The 18,533-nt window shown below is 47.0% G+C and overlaps 1 protein-coding gene across 1 annotated transcript in view; it reads left to right on the top strand.

Annotated features, from left to right (window-relative positions):
* The window catches only part of LOC115140639 (adhesion G-protein coupled receptor V1-like), a 183,895-nt gene extending 167,804 nt beyond the window's left edge, over window positions 1-16,091 (top strand). The window contains 3 exon segments of the mRNA XM_065026488.1: window positions 713-898; window positions 4,144-4,321; window positions 15,621-16,091. Coding sequence (XP_064882560.1) covers window positions 713-898; window positions 4,144-4,321; window positions 15,621-15,739 — 483 coding nt within the window. The 3' untranslated portion in view covers window positions 15,740-16,091.
* The last annotated feature ends 2,442 nt before the right edge of the window (window positions 16,092-18,533 follow it).

Raw genomic sequence — 18,533 nt, 5'->3', positions numbered from 1 at the left:
TGAGCTTTGCTGACGTGGAGAGATTGCAATTGGTTTAATTTAAGTCCCAGTTTTGATGAACTTCCTGCTAGATCGCTTGGTGATGTCCTGTTCTCCTGTGTGTGTGTGTGTGTGTGTGTGTGTGTGTGTGTGGTGTGTGTGTGTGTGTGTGTGTGTGTGTGTGTGTGTGTGTGTGTGTGTGTGTGTGTGTGTGTGTGTGTGTGTGTGTGTGTGTGTGTGTGTGTGGTAATACTGTATTTGCAGTGCAGTGCATCACTCCATCTCTGTCTATGGTTGCCGTCATCCCCTCCTGCCCGCCTGGTGTTGTGAGATGTCTGCCGGGACTGTGATATTTCACAGAGGAACGTGCTGGAGTAATTCACACTGGCCTGTCTGATGACACAGAGGATGTGATAGAGATACCAGATCAGGATGCTGCTGACTGACAGTGATGTCATGTCCAAGGGACGTCGTCTTGCCACTTCTACCATTCTCGATCAATCCAAACTTTGCCCATACGGGACGTGCTGCTCTGCTTTGCGTGGAGCCGTCCAAGATAAATGCACTTCTCGGAGTGCAATGGGGAGAACGACGCGCAATCGAGAAACAATTTAAGCCCGCTCTCCTTTTTCTTTTGTGTGTAGGTTCAATTGGTGATGTGCCTGGCAGGGTCAAATCATTTTGAATTGCAATGGAGGTGCCACATTTTTTATCTTTACCCTCTGCTTGCCAGGGCCTGTACGTGTTTGCGGTGTACTTCCTGATGCACAACCAGCTGTGTTGGCCATCCAAGGCCAGCTACACAGTGGAGATGAACGGCCACGGCAGCCCAGACTCCACCTACCAGAGCGGGGGTGCCGCCACCATAGGGGCGGAGATCAACAAGTCCACCCAGAACCTCATCAGCGCCATGGAGGAGGTAACCCACACACACACACACACACACCCTGCCATCTTTCCCTCCCTCACTTCAGGAAACTAAGGAGAAAAAGCAATAGAAGGGTGAGGAGGAGCCCTGTTCTATCCCCATAAGTCCCCAACTTACTGACTGATTCACTGCGTCACCCTTACCCCCCATAACGCTCTCTCTCTCTCTCTCTCTCCCCTGCCTGGTGCCCTTACTCTAAAGCCCTTACCTCAACCCCTTCCCCAGTCCCATCCCCTCTCTCTCTCCCCTGCCCGGTGCCCTTACTCTAAAGCCCTTACCTCAACCCCTTCCCCAGTCCCATCCCTCTCTCTCTCCCCCTGCCCAGTGCCCTTACTCTAAAGCCCTTACCTCAACCCCTTCCCCAGTCCCATCCCTCTCTCTCTCTCCCCCTGCCCAGTGCCCTTACTCTAAAGCCCTTACCTCAACCCCTTCCCCAGTCCCAACCCTCTCTCTCCCCTGCCCGGTGCCCTTCCTCTAAAGCCCTTACCTCAACCCCTTCCCCAGTCCCATCCCCCTCTCTCTCTCTCCCTGCCCCAGTGCCCTTACTCTAAAGCCCTTACCTCAACCCCTTCCCCAGTCCCATCCCCTCTCTCTCTCTCCCCCTGCCCGGTGCCCTTTACTCTAAAGCCCTTACCTCAACCCCTTCCCCAGTCCCATCCCCCTCTCTCTCTCTCCCCTGCCCGGTGCCCTTACTCTAAAGCCCTTACCTCAAACCCTTCCCCAGTCCCATCCCCTCTCTCTCTCTCCCCTGCCCGGTGCCCTTACTCTAAAGCCCTTACCTCAACCCCTTCCCCAGTCCCATCCCTCTCTCTCTCTCTCTCCCCTGCCCTTTACTCTAAAGCCCTTACCTCAACCCCTTCCCCAGTCCCATCCCTCTCTCTCCCCTGCCTGGTGCCCTTACTCTAAAGCCCTTACCTCAACCCCTTCCCCAGTCCCATCCCCTCTCTCTCTCTCCCCTGCCCGGTGCCCTTCCTCTAAAGCCCTTACCTCAACCCCTTCCCCAGTCCCATCCCCCTCTCTCTCGCTCCCCTGCCCGGTGCCCTTCCTCTAAAGCCCTTACCTCAACCCCTTCCCCAGTCCCATCCCCCTCTCTCTCTCTCTCTCTCTCCCATGACCTCATTCCCAGGGCTCGGTTTGACCAGTCCTCTCCTCACTCACACCCTTGTCAGCGGATCCTCGGGGAAACACAGCGTGTCCCTCCACACTTTCTGTTTGTTCACAGTGACTTGAGTCAGCTGCAATTACGCTAACAGTAACGTGTGTGTGTGAGAGCTGCCATGCAGAGAAGTGTTCTCCTCTCCTCAACTAGTAGCCCACCTTACCCTAGAACTAAGCCTACATACTCCCCAGGCCCAGTCCATGCATCCCCTGATCTGTCACAGCTCTGGTCACAGCTCTGCTGGACACCCTATAAGGAGTTACACTGAAGAGGAGATGGGGGGGAGAGTTAGAGAGAAAATGGAGAGGGGAGGAGGAAGGGGTGCGAAGGGGATTGGTACATGGGAGGTGGGAGGTGTCAGAGTGGATATGGTAAATGGTGGCTGGACACTGTACCAATTACAGGCTATTACACCACGCTGTCTGTCTGTCATTACAGGCCTGTTCAGATTAGGCTCTTACACCTGTCTGTCTGTCTGTCTGTCTGTCTGTATGTCTGTCTGTCTGTCTGTCTGTCTGTCTGTCATTACAGGCCTGTTCAGATAGGCTATTACACCTGTCTGTCTGTCTGTCATTACAGGCCTGTTCAGATAGGCTATTACACCTGTCTGTCTGTCATTACAGGCCTGTTCAGATAGGCTATTACACCTGTCTGCCTGTCTGTCATTACAGGCCTGTTCAGATAGGCTATTATACCTGTCTGTCTGTCTGTCTGTCTGGCCGGCCAGATATGAATCAGCTGTATAGTGCTAGGGCAAAAACTAAAATGTGCACCCCTTTAGGTCCCCAGGATTAAGAAACACTGTGAGAGGCTATTACACCTGTCTGTCATTCACTGAGGTTCACTGAGGGAGAGAGGGAGGGAGGTGAAACTTTGTCTCCTGGAAAACTCAGACTAAGGGAAAATTAGATTCCACAAGGATTCTTTCCACAACGCAATAATTCCCTGTCTGTGCCTTGGATGGCGTCATTTGGTATGTATGAGAGGACAGGGATAGTTGTCCAGTGATGGGTTATATTACTACCTGGACACATACTGTGTGCTGAAAAACATCCCGTCTCTTTTGTGGTGGAAACCACACAGATTGCTTAGCCAAGTGAAACATCTTAGCTATGTACACAATGTGCCAGTTCTCATGGCTAGCTGATTGTCTGTGATGGTGCTGAACTCTCTATTCCCATCACCACTCATCCAGACGTCCAGTGATTAGCCCTGGGAACTATCTGGGTCTCTCTCTCTCTCTCTCTCTCTCTTCTCTCTCTCTCTCTCTCTCTCTCTCTCTTCTCTCTCTCTCTCTCTCTCTCTCTCTCTCTCTCTCGTGCCCCCCTCTGTCACCCCTCTCTCCCTTTTTATTTATCTCCCTCCCCCTCTTCCTCTCCCTCTGTCTCTCTCTCTCTCTGAAGAAAAAGGATTCATCAGTGCAGCAGGTTCAGTGCAATATTTGCATATTTGAGACTGATTTTGTATGAGACCCAGAGCCGGCGACCTCCCTCTCACCCCTTAACCCCCACATGAGCCTTCGTCCTGCGTTAACCCCTTTGGGGAGCTTTGACAACATAAACTCTGCGTGGCCCTCCATGTCTAAGACGTGATTACACGGCTGACAGGCCCATTCTCTGCTGTCCTGAGCTGACTCCCTGCCAGAATGGGACTGGTTTTTGTCATTGCATTAACCACAGAGATTTAGTTCCCCCCTTTACGTGCTCGTCTCTGGTTTGTGTTGTTTCTGCAAATACATAAGGATACCCACTGTGCACTCCAAATACTGTACATTTTAGCTCATACGAAATGTAACCCTGACATAATTTATGCCCTCTGATCAGTGTCATTTCAACGTGTTGGACAGTGGCTGTCTTTGTTAGTGCCGTATATAGTCTGTAAAGATATGCTTTGTGTGTGTGTGCGTGTGCGTGCATGCGCGTGTGTGTGTGTGTGTGTGCGTGCATGCGTGTGTGTGTGTGTGTGTGTGTGTGTGTGTGTGTGTGTGTGTGTGCGTGCATGCGTGTGTGCATGCGTGTGTGTGTGTGTGTGTGTGTGTGTGTGTGTGTGTGTGTGTGTGTGTGTGTGTGTGTGGCAGGTGTCCGCGGACTGGGAGCGTGCGTCCCTGCGTCCGGGCAGTCAGCCCAGCAGTGTGTTTAAGCAGAGCCCTCAGAGTGGGACCTACACCACCGACGGAGGAGGCTTCATCAACGACAACCTAGTGGCCGACGAGGAGTCCCAGGAGTTTGACGACCTCATATTTGCCTTAAAGACTGGTAAGAATCACTTTGGGCTGCGTCCCAAATGCTGCCCTATTCCCTGTAGTGCACTACTTTAGAAGTGCACTTTGTAAGTAACAGGGAGCAATTTAGAGCCCAGAGTTTTTCCTAATCAGGTCATACGGTCAGCAGAAACTCTGTGTTCTACTCATCAACACTATAATGGTGTCGAGGGAGAAGTGGATACGGCGATGAGTCAGTATACAAACAAATCACATTTTATTCCCTCTTAAAGATAAATATATATATATTGTTTTTTAAATGTAACTTTATTTAACTTGGCAAGTCAGTTTTTTTTTTTTCCAAGATGGCGTAGCAGTCGGACGTGTGTTTTGTCTTGTCCCGTCCTGTATAGTGTAAATATAGTTTTCCTCGTTTTTTTTTTCTGTATATATTTCGTACATATTTTAATCCCACTTTCCAACTACAGGCTGAATATACTCTCCTGCAACCCGCATCACCCAATGTGGTACGGATCTGCTTTTTCTATACTTTAGAACCGGAACCCTCATCAGAAGCTAGCCAGCTAACTAGCTACTAGCTAGTAGCTAGCCACTGCTAGCGGTCTTCAAAGCTAACTAGGACACCAGCGCGACATCAACCCAAAGCATATCAGACTGCTTTTTCTCTACCACATCTCCGGATTCCTACCGCAAGCTCTGAACCTTTACACCGGATCATCGCAACTAGCTAGCTGCAATCCGAGTGGCTACTCCTGGCTAACGTCTCTGTCCCAGAGCAAGCACCAGTTAGCCTTGAGCTAGCCTCGAGCTAAGCCCATCTCCCGACTAGCCGAAGAGGTCCAACAATACCTATTTTGCCAATTGGCCTGGACCCTCTACTGCCGACACGGAGCCCCGCCGATCCATCACGACTGGTCCGCCGACATAATCGTCCGAGGTGGTTTCAACAGGCTTTTCTGCTGCGACATCGCCAAAGATCCATCTGCTGGCCAAGGCCCGCGAGCTTTCTGAATCGCTGTGTCTCCAGCTCACCTAGCGTACTAGAGCACCTGTAGCATACTCCTGGGCTACAATTACCCGGGCCCACGACCGGTCTGTCGATGTCACCGCATGAAGAGGAATAAACAGACTCACCCCATCGCGACGTCCCCCAAAGGTTAACTCTCTAGCCCTCGCTATCTCCCTGCTTGCTAATTCGGCCTGCTAACGGCTAGCTTGTCAAGCTCCGGTCCGCTAACTGCTACCTTGTCTAGCTCGGGCCTACGAACTGTTAGCTTGTTAGCACAGGCCTGCTAACCGTCTGAACCACCGCGTCCCAATCACTCTCTGACCCCATTTACTTTCTATCTCTTTTTGATTTTTTATTTGTTTATACCTTCCGGAAACCTGCCTCACCCAATGTGATACGGAATCACTATTACTTTTACTCTTATTTTTATTTTTATGACACACTCAAGAACCTCCAGCCGCTAACCAGCTAACTAGCTACAAGCTATTTAGTCATTGTTAGTTTTTTTAAAACCTGGATAACACTCGCCAGCCCAGCTTCCCTGCCCATCCACCGCTGCCCCCTGGACACTGATCTCTTGGCTACATAGCTGACGCACGCTGGACTGTCCATTAATCACGGTACTCCATTCTGCTTGTTTGTTTTACCTGTCGGCCCCGTTGCCTAGTCAACGCCATTTTACCTGCTGTTTGTTGTGCTAGCGGATTAGCCTCGCCTACTGTTTTTAGCTAGCTTTCCAAATTCAACACCTGTGATTACTGTATGCCTCGCTGTATGTCTCTCTCAGATGTCAATATGCCTTGTATACTGTTGTTCAGGTTAGTTATCATTGTTTTAGTTCACAATGGAGCCCCTAGACCCACTCTGCATACCCCTGTTACCTCCTTTGTCCCACCTCCCACACATGCAGTGACCTCACCCATTACAACCAGCATGTCCAGAGATACAACCTCTCTCATCATCACCCAGTGCCTGGGCCTACCTCCGCTGTACCCGCACCCCACCATACCCCTGTCTGCGCATTATGCCCTGAATATATTCTACCATGCCCAGAAACCTGCTCCTCTTATCCTCTGCCCCCAACGCTCTAGGCGACCAGTTTTGATAGCCTTTAGCCGCCCCTCATACTACTCCTTCTCTGTTCCGCGGGTGATGTGGAGGTAAACCCAGGCCCTGCATGTCCCCAGGTACCCTCATTTGTTGACTTCTGTGATCGAAAAAGCCTTGGTTTTATGCATGTCAACATCAGAAGCCTCCTCCCTAAGTTTGTTTTACTCACTGCTTTAGCACACTCTGCTAACCCTGATGTCCTTGCCGTGTCTGAATCCTGGCTCAGGAAGGCCACCAAAAATTCAGAGATTTCCATACCCAACTATAACATCTTCCGTCAAGATAGAACTGCCAAAGGGGGCGGAGTTGCAGTCTACTGCAGAGATAGCCTGCAAAGTAATGTCATACTTTCCAGGTCCATACCCAAACAGTTCGAACTACTAATTTTGAAAATTACTCTCTCCAGAAATAAGTCTCTCACTGTTGCCGCCTGCTACCGACCACCCTCAGCTCCCAGCTGTGCCCTGGACACCATTTGTGAATTGATCGCCCCCCATCTAGCTTCAGAGTTTGTTCTGTTAGGTGACCTAAACTGGGATATGCTTAACCTCTTAAGTCGACCCTCTACTTTTTTGAACATTCTGTTAAAAATCGCGCAACATTTCAGCGCCCTGCTACTCATGCCAGGAATATAGTATATGCATTTGCTTAGTCTGTGTGGATAGAAAACACTCAGACGTTTATAAAACTGGTTAAATCACTGCTGTGGCTTTACCAGAACGGCATTTACATCGAAAAGCACAAGAAAAACTGATCACTGAAAATGGGAAAATATATCCATGCGCTACTTGAACCCATTGATAAAGGTGAACCACAATTAATTGACTGAGGTTGCAGTACCTACAGCTTCCACACGGTGTCTAGAGTCTTGTCATTTCCCTTCGAGTTTTTTCTTGGTCAAACACATGCAGGGCACCGTATCTCCTCGGGTCTAGGACCGGATATTTTCGTTGAGTTTCTAGCCGGACATTTTTCCAGACGGACAGCTAATGATCTTTACATCGCCTCCTGATGAATTTTATCGCTTATTAACGTTTACTAATACCTAAAGTTGCATTACAAACGTATTTCGAAGTGTTTTGTGAAAGTTTATCGTCGACTTTTTGAATTTAAAAAAATGACGTTATGTTTTGAAACAATGTTTTTTTCGTTTATCACACAGTCTACATATAACGATATCTAGGCTTTATATGGACCGATTTAATCGAAATAAAGACCCAAATAGTGTTTATGGGACATCTAGGAGTGCCAACAAAGAAGATGGTGAAAGGTAATGAATGTTTTCTATTTTATTGTGCGGTTTGTGTAACGCCGAAATGCTAATTATTTTGTTTACGTCCCCTGTGGGTCTTTTGGGGTGTTACATGCTATCAGATAATAGCTTCTCATGCTTTCGCCGAAAAGCATTTTAAAAATCTGACTTGTTGCCTGGATTCACTAGTGTAGCTTTAATTCGATACCCTGCATGTGTATTTTAATGAACTTTTGAGTTTTAACTAATACTATTAGCATTTAGCGTAGCGCATTTGCATTTCCAGAGCTCTAGTTGGGACGCAAGCGTCCCGAGTAGAAGCAAGAGGTTAACACCCCGGCAGTCCTACAATGTAAGCTAGATGCCCTCAATCTCACTCAAATCATCAAGGAACCCACCAGGTACAACCCTAACTCTGTAAACAAGGGCACCCTCATAGACGTCGCTCCAACTCCAAAAAGTTCTGGGACACTGTGAAGTCCATGGAGAACAAGAGCACCTCCTCTCAGCTGCCCACTGCACTGAGGCTAGGTAACACGGTCTCCACCGATAAATCCACGATTATCGAAAGCTTCAATAAGCACTTCTCAACGGCTGGCCATGCCTTCCGCCTGGCTACTCCAACCTCGGCCAACAGCTCCGCCCCCCCCGCAGCTCCTCGCCCAAGCCTCTCCAGGTTCTCCTTTACCCAAATCCAGATAGCAGATGTTCTGAAAGAGCTGCAAAACCTGGACCCGTACAAATCAGCTGGGCTTGACAATCTGGACCCTCTATTTCTGAAACTATCTGCCACCATTGTCGCAACCCCTATTACCAGCCTGTTCAACCTCTCTTTCATATCGTCTGAGATCCCCAAGGATTGGAAAGCTGCCGCAGTCATCCCCCTCTTCAAAGGGGGAGACACCCTGGACCCAAACTGCTATAGACCTATATCCATCCTGCCCTGCCTATCTAAGGTCTTCGAAAGCCAAGTCAACAAACAGGTCACTGACCATCTCGAATCCCACCGTACCTTCTCCGCTGTGCAATCTGGTTTCCGAGCCGGTCACGGGTGCACCTCAGCCACGCTCAAGGTACTAAACGATATCATAACCGCCATCGATAAAAGACAGTACTGTGCAGCCGTCTTCATCGACCTCGCCAAGGCTTTCGACTCTGTCAATCACCATATTCTTATCGGCAGACTCAATAGCCTCGGTTTTTCGGATGACTGCCTTGCCTGGTTCACCAATTACTTTGCAGACAGAGTTCAGTGTGTCAAATCGGAGGGGATGCTGTCCGGTCCTCTGGCAGTCTCTATGGGGGTGCCACAGGGTTCAATTCTCGGGCCGACTCTTTTCTCTGTATATATCAATGATGTTGCTCTTGCTGCGAGCGATTCCCTGATCCACCTCTACGCAGACGACACCATTCTATATACTTTCGGCCCGTCATTGGACACTGTGCTATCTAACCTCCAAACGAGCTTCAATGCCATACAGCACTCCTTCCGTGGCCTCCAACTGCTCTTAAACGCGAGTAAAACCAAATGCATGCTTTTCAACCGATCGCTGCCTGCACCCGCATGCCCGACTAGCATCACCACCCTGGATGGTTCCGACCTTGAATATGTGGACATCTATAAGTACCTAGGTGTCTGGCTAGACTGCAAACTCTCCTTCCAGACTCACATCAAACATCTCCAATCGAAAATCAAATCAAGAGTCGGCTTTCTATTCCACAACAAAGCCTCCTTCACTCACGCCGCCAAGCTTACCCTAGTAAAACTGACTATCCTACCGATCCTCGACTTCGGCGATGTCGTCTACAAAATGGCTTCCAACACTCTACTCAGCAAACTGGATGCAGTCTATCACAGTGCCATCCGTTTTGTCACCAAAGCACCTTATACCACCCACCACTGCGACTTGTATGCTCTAGTCGGCTGGCCCTCGCTACATATTCGTCGCCAGACCCACTGGCTCCAGGTCATCTACAAGTCCATGCTAGGTAAAGCTCCGCCTTATCTCAGTTCACTGGTCACGATGGCAACACCCATCCGTAGCACGCGCTCCAGCAGGTGTATCTCACTGATCATCCCTAAAGCCAACACCTCATTTGGCCGCCTTTCGTTCCAGTACTCTGCTGCCTGTGACTGGAACGAACTGCAAAATCGCTGAAGTTGGAGACTTTTATCTCCCTCACCAACTTCAAACATCAGCTATCCGAGCAGCTAACCGATCGCTGCAGCTGTACATAGTCTATTGGTAAATAGCCCACCCATTTTCACCTACCTCATTCCCATACTGTTTTTATACTGTTTTTTATTTATTTACTTTTCTGCTCTTTTGCACACCAATATCTCTACCTGTACATGACCATCTGATCATTTATCACTCCAGTGTTAATCTGCAAAATTGTATTATTCGCCTACCTCCTCATGCCTTTTGCACACATTGTATATAGACTGCCCATTTTTTTTCTACTGTGTTATTGACTTGTTAATTGTTTACTCCATGTGTAACTCTGTGTTGTCTGTTCACACTGCTATGCTTTATCTTGGCCAGGTCGCAGTTGCAAATGAGAACTTGTTCTCAACTAGCCTACCTGGTTAAATAAAGGTTAAATAAATAAAAATAAAAATAAAATAAAGTTAAGAACAAATTCTTATTTACAATGACGGCCTACCGAGGAATAGTGGGTTAACTTCCTTGGTCAGGGGGCAGGACGACAGATTTTTACCAGCTCGGGGATTCGATCCAGTTACAGTTCCAATTTGAACTTGAGCATACATGTACCTGATCTGGAGTATGGGGGACTGTCACGACTTCCGCTGAAGTCGGTTCCTGCGGCGTTCGGAGGTCGACGTCACCGGTCTTCTAGCCATCGCCGATCCACCTTTCATTTTCCATTTGTTTTGTCTTGTTTCCCCACACACCTGGTTTACATTCTCTCATTACTTGTCGTGTATATAACCCTCTGTTCCCCCAATGTCTGTATGTGCACTTCTGACTGGTATTGCGACAGGTTATTTTACCTGTATTTTGTTGTTCAGGGTGCAGCTTGGTTTTTGCATTATTATAGTGCTCCAGTTGTTACCCATTTCTGCTCTCCTGCGCCTGATTTCCCTGCAGCTAGTTGCACACCGCTTACTGGGACTCACATATGGTTTTCTAACATTTGTGTGATTTGGTGTGTGCGCATTTGAACGTGTGCATGTACATACGCATGGGTGTGTATGGAGGCCTGGTGTGTACGCGTCCCATGGCAGCCATTACTGCTGGCCCTGCTCGGTCAGTCCTCAGCGAACCCTGTCTTGCGGCTGTAGGAACCATTTCTCCTCAGTCATCAATGTTTAATGAGATATGGGGTCTTACTTCCGGCTGATATATCAACACTCCACACTCCCATTCTCAAATCACAGAGGAATCGATCTACGCTGCCTGAATAACAAGTGGCAGGACCGAGCTGAAAACATGCCAAGTAGTGTTCAGGACATTGTTTTGTCTGTTTCTCTAGGAAATATAGGGCGCGCCCCAAATGGCACCCTATCCCCAATATGGTGAACTATTTTTGACAAGAGCCCCATGGGCCCTGGTCAAAAGTAGCGCACATCGAATAGTGATGTCATGTTCTTTTGTAACGTCAAAGTGGACCAAGATGGCAGTGCTGTGAGAGCGTCATGTCACGTTTGCTGTTATTATCATCATCATTATTATTGTCACAGCATAACATCATCATACCGGTTTAGATTTGATATGTCTCTTCACTCTACATAGCTACTATTCACTGTAGTTGGATTCTTTAGACAGGACACATGTTATTTCCACGAACCTTCTCTCACCCATGAAGATTTCTGTTTATAGAAATACACCCCATGGGAAGAGACGTGTCATGCGCCTGACCTTATTTCCCAGTCAGGCCTGATAACCAAGGTGTCCATATCATGGAAAGAACTCCACCTGGGCTTTGAACCCACCTCGTGATGGCCCCACCGGGCCCTTGATTGAGTGGCCTCTGAAGGGCCCCGTGCAACACAGAGGTTAATCTGGCATCTTAGTGCTAACCGGGCCCCTGGGCGAGGTCAGAGAATACACGCCAGTATCCACTCTCCGGAAAACACATGTCTATCGCCGTGGCCGAGCTAAATTAAAAGTCCCTGGCGGACTTGGAGTTAGTCAGAGGTGTTAATGAGAGGGGATTGGCTAGAGAGGGTAATGTTACCGTAAATAAAAGCCTCGGGGAGAGGAGAGCGCTAACTCTTCTTCAGCTGTCTTTAACGTGTAGTGTGTGTGTTTGTGTATGATGTGTGTGCGCGCACGTGCGTGCCCGCGTCAGCTATAGTCGTTATGGAAGATGAGTCCGCATTTCACTGGCCTTGCCTTCACCTCTCTATCACCCCATCATTCAGCCTCAGGTTGAACACGTTTACGAATGGGGTGGCATTCACGGCTCTCTTATTGTTAAAACGACATCGGGGAAGATGAATTCTATAGGTGAACAGGATTGAAAAGCATAAAGGAACAATTATAACCACAAATATCTGCTAAGTCTATTACCTGTGGTTGTTGTGGAATACCTGAAGCGCTCCTGCTACTTACTTTCGTCAAGGTTGTACAATATGTTTAATCCTAGCTACATCCAAAACAAGGACTTGGACAAAGAAATGCTGTGTTATAGCATTTCTCCTGGCCTGTGTTGTAACCGTCCCCCTTCCCGCCTCCCTCTTGGCGTGTATTTCTGACCTCTACCTCTCTACGTGGCCGGCCTTATGTTGCCACACTCAACCGATAACCTTCTTCATATCTACCCTAGACCTCCCTCAGGTGCAGGCAGAGGTCAGGGAGATAGAAGGGAAGTCTAGAATGAGGTTTTACATAATAGGCCAGTCAGTTAGTCAGTCAGGCAGTAAAGTCAGTAGCAGCAGACTCATTAGGCTCTTAAAGGGTGAATCGTTAACTTACCGTCCCACTGGTTGTCCTTAATGCCCTGCTTTTACTGTACAGTCCCTTCTGAAAGTATTCAGACCAGACTTTTACACATTTTGTTACGTTCCAAAAATAAACACATCTCAGCAATCTACACACAATACCCCACAATGACAAAGCGAAACAGGTGAATCCTGTTTCCATTGATCATCATTGAGAAGTTTCTACAACTTGATTGGAGTCCACCTGTGGTAAATTTAATTGATTGGACATGATTTGGAAAGGCATACCTGTCTATTTAAGGTCTCACAGTTGACAGTGCATGTCAGAGCAAAAACCAAGCCATGAGGTCGAAGGAGTTGTCGGTAGAGCTCTGAGACAGGATTGTGTCGAGGCACAGATCTGGGTAAGAGTACCAAAAAATGTCATTGAAGGTCCCCAAGAACACAGTGGCCTCCATCATTTTTAAATGGAAGAAGTTTGGAACCACCAAGACTCCTAGTGCTGGCCACCCGGCCAAACTGAGCAGCTCAGGGGAGAAGGGCCTTGGTCAGGGAGGTGACCAAGAACCCGATAGTCATTCTGACAGAGCGCTAGAGTTCCTCTGTGGAGATGGGAAAACCTCCTAGAAGGACAGCCATCTCTGCAGCACTCCACCAATCAGGCCTTTATGGTAGAGTGGCCAGACGGAAACCACTCCTCAGTAAAAAAGCACATGACAGCCCGCTTGGAGTTTGCCAAAAGGCACCTAAATATTCTCTGGTCTGATGAAGCAACGATTGAACTCTTTGGCCTGAATGCCAAATGCCAAGTCTCACGTCTGGAGGAAACCTGACACCATACACCATCTACGGTGAACGATGGTGGTGGCAGCATCATGCTGTGGGGATGTTTTTCAGCAGCAGTGACTGGGAGACTAGTCAGGATCGAGGGAAAGATGAACGGAGCAAAGTACAGAGAGATCCTTGATGAAAACCTGCTCCAGAGCACTCAGGACCTCAGATTGGGGCGAAGGTTCACCTTCCAACAGGACAACGACCCTAAGCACACAGCCAAGACAACGCAGGAGGGGTTTCGGGACAAGTCTCAATGTCCTTGAGTGGCCCAGCCAGAGCCCGGACTTGAACCCGATCGATCAAACATCGCTGGAGAGACCAGAAAATAGCAGTGCAGCAACGCTCCCCATACAACCTGACAGTGAGGTTGAGAGTATCTGCAGAGAAGAATGGGAGGAACTCCCCAAATACAGGAGTGCCAAGCTTGTCGCGTCATACCAAAGAAGACTCGATGCTGTAATTGCTGCCAACGGTGCTTCAACAAAGTACTGAGTAAAGGGTCTGAATACTTATGTAAATAAGGTATTTCAGTTTTTTATATTTAAAACATTTGCAAAATTATTATGGGTTATTGTGTGTAGATTGATGATATTTTTTTTATGTTTACAACATTTAAGAATAAGGCTGCAATGTAACAAAATGTGGAAAAATGGAAGGGATTCTGAATTCTTCCCGAGTGCACTGTAATTGACTGTCATAAAAATGATTATTGAAAAAACTCCGCAGGTAATCTGGAGGTCGTTCTGTTCTTTGGATTACACCACATTGTGTTCATCCCAAATGTCAACCTATTATTCCCTTAAAGTGATGGTCCAGAACTTTTGTATAATTTCAGTCTGTGGTTTTGAAAGTGGTGCTCACGAGACAAAACAGGTCTCTTGTTTTTTTGTGTGCTACATCAAATCAAATTAAATGTATTTATATAGCCCTCCTTAGATCAGCTGATATCTGAAAGTGCTGTAACAGAAACCCAGCCTAAAACCCCAAGCAGCAAGCAATGCAGGTGTAGAAGCACGGTGGCTAGGAAAAACTCCCTAGAAAGGCCAAAACCTAGGAAGAAACCTAGAGAGGAACCAGGCTATGAGGGGTGGCCAGTGCTCTTGTGGCTGTGTCAGGTGGAGATTAAAACAGAACATGGCCAAGATGTTCAAATGTTTGAACCAGCATGTAGTTGTCGAGGGTGCAACAGGTCAGCACCTCAGGAGTAAATGTCAGTTGGCTATTCATAGCCGATCATTGAGAGTGTCTCTCCTGCTCCTGCTGCAGGTATGGGACAGGTAGCACGTCCTGTGAACAGGTCAGGGTTCCATAGCCGCAGGCAGAACAGTTGAAACTGGAGCAGCAGCACGGCCAGGTGGACTGGGGACAGCAAGGAGTGCCAGGTAGTCCTGAGGCATGGTCCTAGAGCTCAGGTCCTCCGTGAGAAAGAAAGAAAGAAAGAAAGAAAGAAAGAAAGAAAGAAAGAAAGAAAGAAAGAAAGAGAATTAGAGAGAGCATACTTAAATTCACACAGGACACCAGATAAGACAGGATAAATACTCCAGGTATAAGAGACTGACCCTAGCCCCCCGACACATAAACTACTGCAGCATAAATTCTGGAGGCTGAGACAGGAGGGGTCAGGAGACACTGTGGCCCCATCCGATGATACCCCCGGAATTGATAGGATATGTTACGAATCCAGTTCAAACAATATGTTACAAATTTGTTGTGCTTAACATCCTGGACTGCATCTTTAATAGTGTACTTCTTATTGGGTCCTGGTCAAAAGTAGTGCACTAGGGAATAGGGTGCCATTTGATACACCCTATTGTTCATGCCTTTACCTTTGGGACCACTGGTCATGAAACACTCCCTTCTACCTGTCAATTTGGACACGTTGACTGTAGTTGAAGTGTATAGATCATGTTCAAATGTGATAAGTTACGCGCTGTTTTGGTTGTTGATTATCATTCTCACTCACCTTTCACTCAGAACACTACAGCAGTTGTTGATGTAGAAATGTTCTGTAGGCTTTTAACCACAAACAAAATTCTAGAATTTCTGTTAATGAATCAGTAAGTTAACACTGAATGATGTCATGCATTGTCATAGCTCTGGTCCACAGAGTAGTGTGCGTTCTTTCCACTACGCTCACCATGCACTAAGCACTGGACCAGAGTTAACATGGTCAATAAGTGATGATTGACATGTCTGCTGTCTCTCTCTCTCCCTGTTAGGATCTGGCCTTAACCTGAGCGACAACGAGTCGATCCACGGGAGCCATGATGGTGGGAGTACGGCCCCATCCCAGATCGTTGAACTAAGACGCATTCCCATCGCCGACACACACCTTTAACCTCCCACGTTTTTTTTTATACCACAGAGAAAAACACAACAGTATTTTTATATTTCTACTGCCTTTGCACTAAAACATCCCGATTTTTTTTTTTATAGAAAAGTTGTAGTTTTTTCGTTAGCTGTTTGATATCATGAAACCCGGTGATGTTTGTATGACTGTTTTTATATATGAGTATATAAATGTTTTACTAAATTAATTTGTGAAAGTCCTTGATGGAGTTTTTGAAGCTGATTTTATCTCTCCTTGGATGTAAACATTTTGTAAAGTTTTTAGGACACGAGCCAGCACCCTCAAACCTGCTGCTAAGGTTTGTGTAACATTGTTAATAAATAATTCAACAGCTATTTTACATTGGGCTGTCTTGATTCAATTTGTCCGCCTGTGATTGCGTTTGGAGCGGCTGGCAGCAGTCTATGGTCTGTCAACAGTTGGGCATAAAGAGAGGAGAGCTTGTGTGAGAGTTGCATAACGCAGGATGTGGAATTGCTGAGTCGCTGTCGGGTCAGACTAGAGGACACTGTGAATGCATGCAGTCTCCTGGGGGAATTTCACAAACTTGTTCTACACAGTCTGAGCAATCTGGTCCTGGGAGATCAGGTCTGAACATTTCTGCTTGGGTCTGCAAAAGCGGCGGGAGGTGGAAATATGGAGTATGAATGTGGAGTGTGAAAGTTCATATTGAGCCTGTAGATGAACTGAAGTGTGTCAAACCTGTACATGTGCCGCATGTACACGATCAGGATACAAGGTCAAACACGTTACATCACATCAAAAGTTCTATGGCAACTGGCAGTTCAGATAACAAATTCAATTAGCCAAACTAAAATGACAAAAAGGAGCCCGTTTCATCTGCAAAGTGAGAGCCAGCAGTGTGTGCACTTAACTAGGCAAGTCAGTTAAGAACTAGTTCTTATTTACAATGACAGCCTGCCTCAGATGATGCTGGGCCAATTGTGCACAGCCCTGTTGGACTCCCAATTAGTGCCACATATGATACCGCCTGGATTTGAACCAGGGACTATAGTGACAGCTCTTGCACTGAGATGCAGTGCCTTAGACCGCTGCACCACTCGGGAGCCCAATGTGTTCACTCGGGAGCCCACTGTGTTCACTTTTCAGCTTGGAACTGTAATCTCAGTGGTTATTTGACCCTGACCCCTAAACTCTGACCTCAAAAATGGCAAGATTTGGTTAATGGATAGAATAGAAACAAGTTTTTTGGGGGGGCAAAGCTGAGAGACAGAGGGAGAATTACTAACATAATATGAATGTAGTCAATCTGGATTGTTTGACACTACGAACAGCAGCTAATATCCTCTCCAGAGATGACCTACCCCTTATTCATTTAGTTAATGAGCTTCCAGTTCCAGACAAACCTTGGAAGGACTGTAGCCTGCCTGATATGATGCTACTACTACTGCTATTTCAGTACAAGAAAAAAAAGCCATAACCAGTGACTAGTAGTTCAGGTCTGGAGCTCTAATGGAAATGCATTACAAAAGGGTTGTGGAGTCTAAACTCCCTCTATGTTGCTGACGTAATTTATGTATGAAGGGCAACAAGGTTGGAGGCTCCACATTCCACACATTGAAAGCTAAGACCTATTCATCTGCCACTCTGTTCATATTTGTAGGAAACAAAGAGGGTTCCTGGATGCGTCTCAACTGTGAGTAAGTGCTGGGTCTGGTTTCGCTGGCTTTCTTAGCAGACGTAACGGAGAATAGAGCACATTGGGATATTTTGTTTCTGCCTTATTCGAGCCTCACCTCCTGGTCTCACCCTGGCGGTTCCTTTACGCACCCAGTGGACACTTACAGTTGAAGTCGGAAGTTTACATACACCTTGGCCAAATGCATTTAAACTCAGTTTTTCACAATTCCTAGTAAATCCTAGTAAAAATTCACTGTTTTAGGTCAGTTAGGATCACCACTTTATTTTAAGAATGTGAAATGTCAGAATAATAGTAGATATAATGATTTATTTCAGCTTTTATTTCTTTCATCACATTCCCAGTGAGTCAAAAGTTTACATACACTCAATTAGTATTTGGTAGCATTGCCTTTAAATGGTTTAACTTGGGTCAAACGTTTTGGGTAGCCTTCCACAAGCTTCCCACAATAAGTTGGGTGAATTCTGGCCCATTCCTCCTGACAGAGCTGGTGCAACTAAGTAAGGTTTGTAGGCCTCCTTGCTCGCACACGCTTTTTCAGTTCTGCCCACACATTTTCTATAGGATTGAGGTAAGGGCTTTGTGGTGGCCATTCCAATATCTTGACTTTGTTGTCCTTAAGCCATTTTGCCACAACTTTGGAAGTATTCTTGAGGTCATTGTCCATTTGGAAGACCCATTTGAGACCAAGCTTTAACTTCCTGACTGATGTAATGAGATGTTGCTTCAATATATCCACATAATTGTCCTACCTCATGATGCCATCTATTTTGTGAAGTGCACCAGTCCCTCCTGCAGCAAAACACCCCCACAACATGATGCTGCCACCCCCGTGCTTCACGGTTGGGATGGTGTTCTTCGGCTTGCAAGCCTCCCCCTTTTCCTCTAAACATAACAATGGTCATTAAGGCCAAACAGTTATATTTTTGTTTCATCAGACCAGAGCATATTTCTCCAAAAAAGTATGATCTTTGTCCCCATGTGCAGTTGGCGATTTTGGAGCAGTGGCTTCTTCCTTGTTGGGTGGCCTTTCGGGTTATGTCAATATAGGACTAGTTTTACTGTGGATATAGATACTTTTGTACCTGTTTCCTCCAGCACCTTCACAAGGTCCTTTGCTGA

This window comes from Oncorhynchus nerka, linkage group LG13, assembly GCF_034236695.1.
Source record: "Oncorhynchus nerka isolate Pitt River linkage group LG13, Oner_Uvic_2.0, whole genome shotgun sequence".
In the NCBI taxonomy this organism is placed as follows: Eukaryota; Metazoa; Chordata; class Actinopteri; order Salmoniformes; family Salmonidae; genus Oncorhynchus; species Oncorhynchus nerka.
The sequence above is the reverse complement of the archived record's forward strand: the minus strand, read 5'-3'. Positions and strand labels throughout refer to the sequence as shown.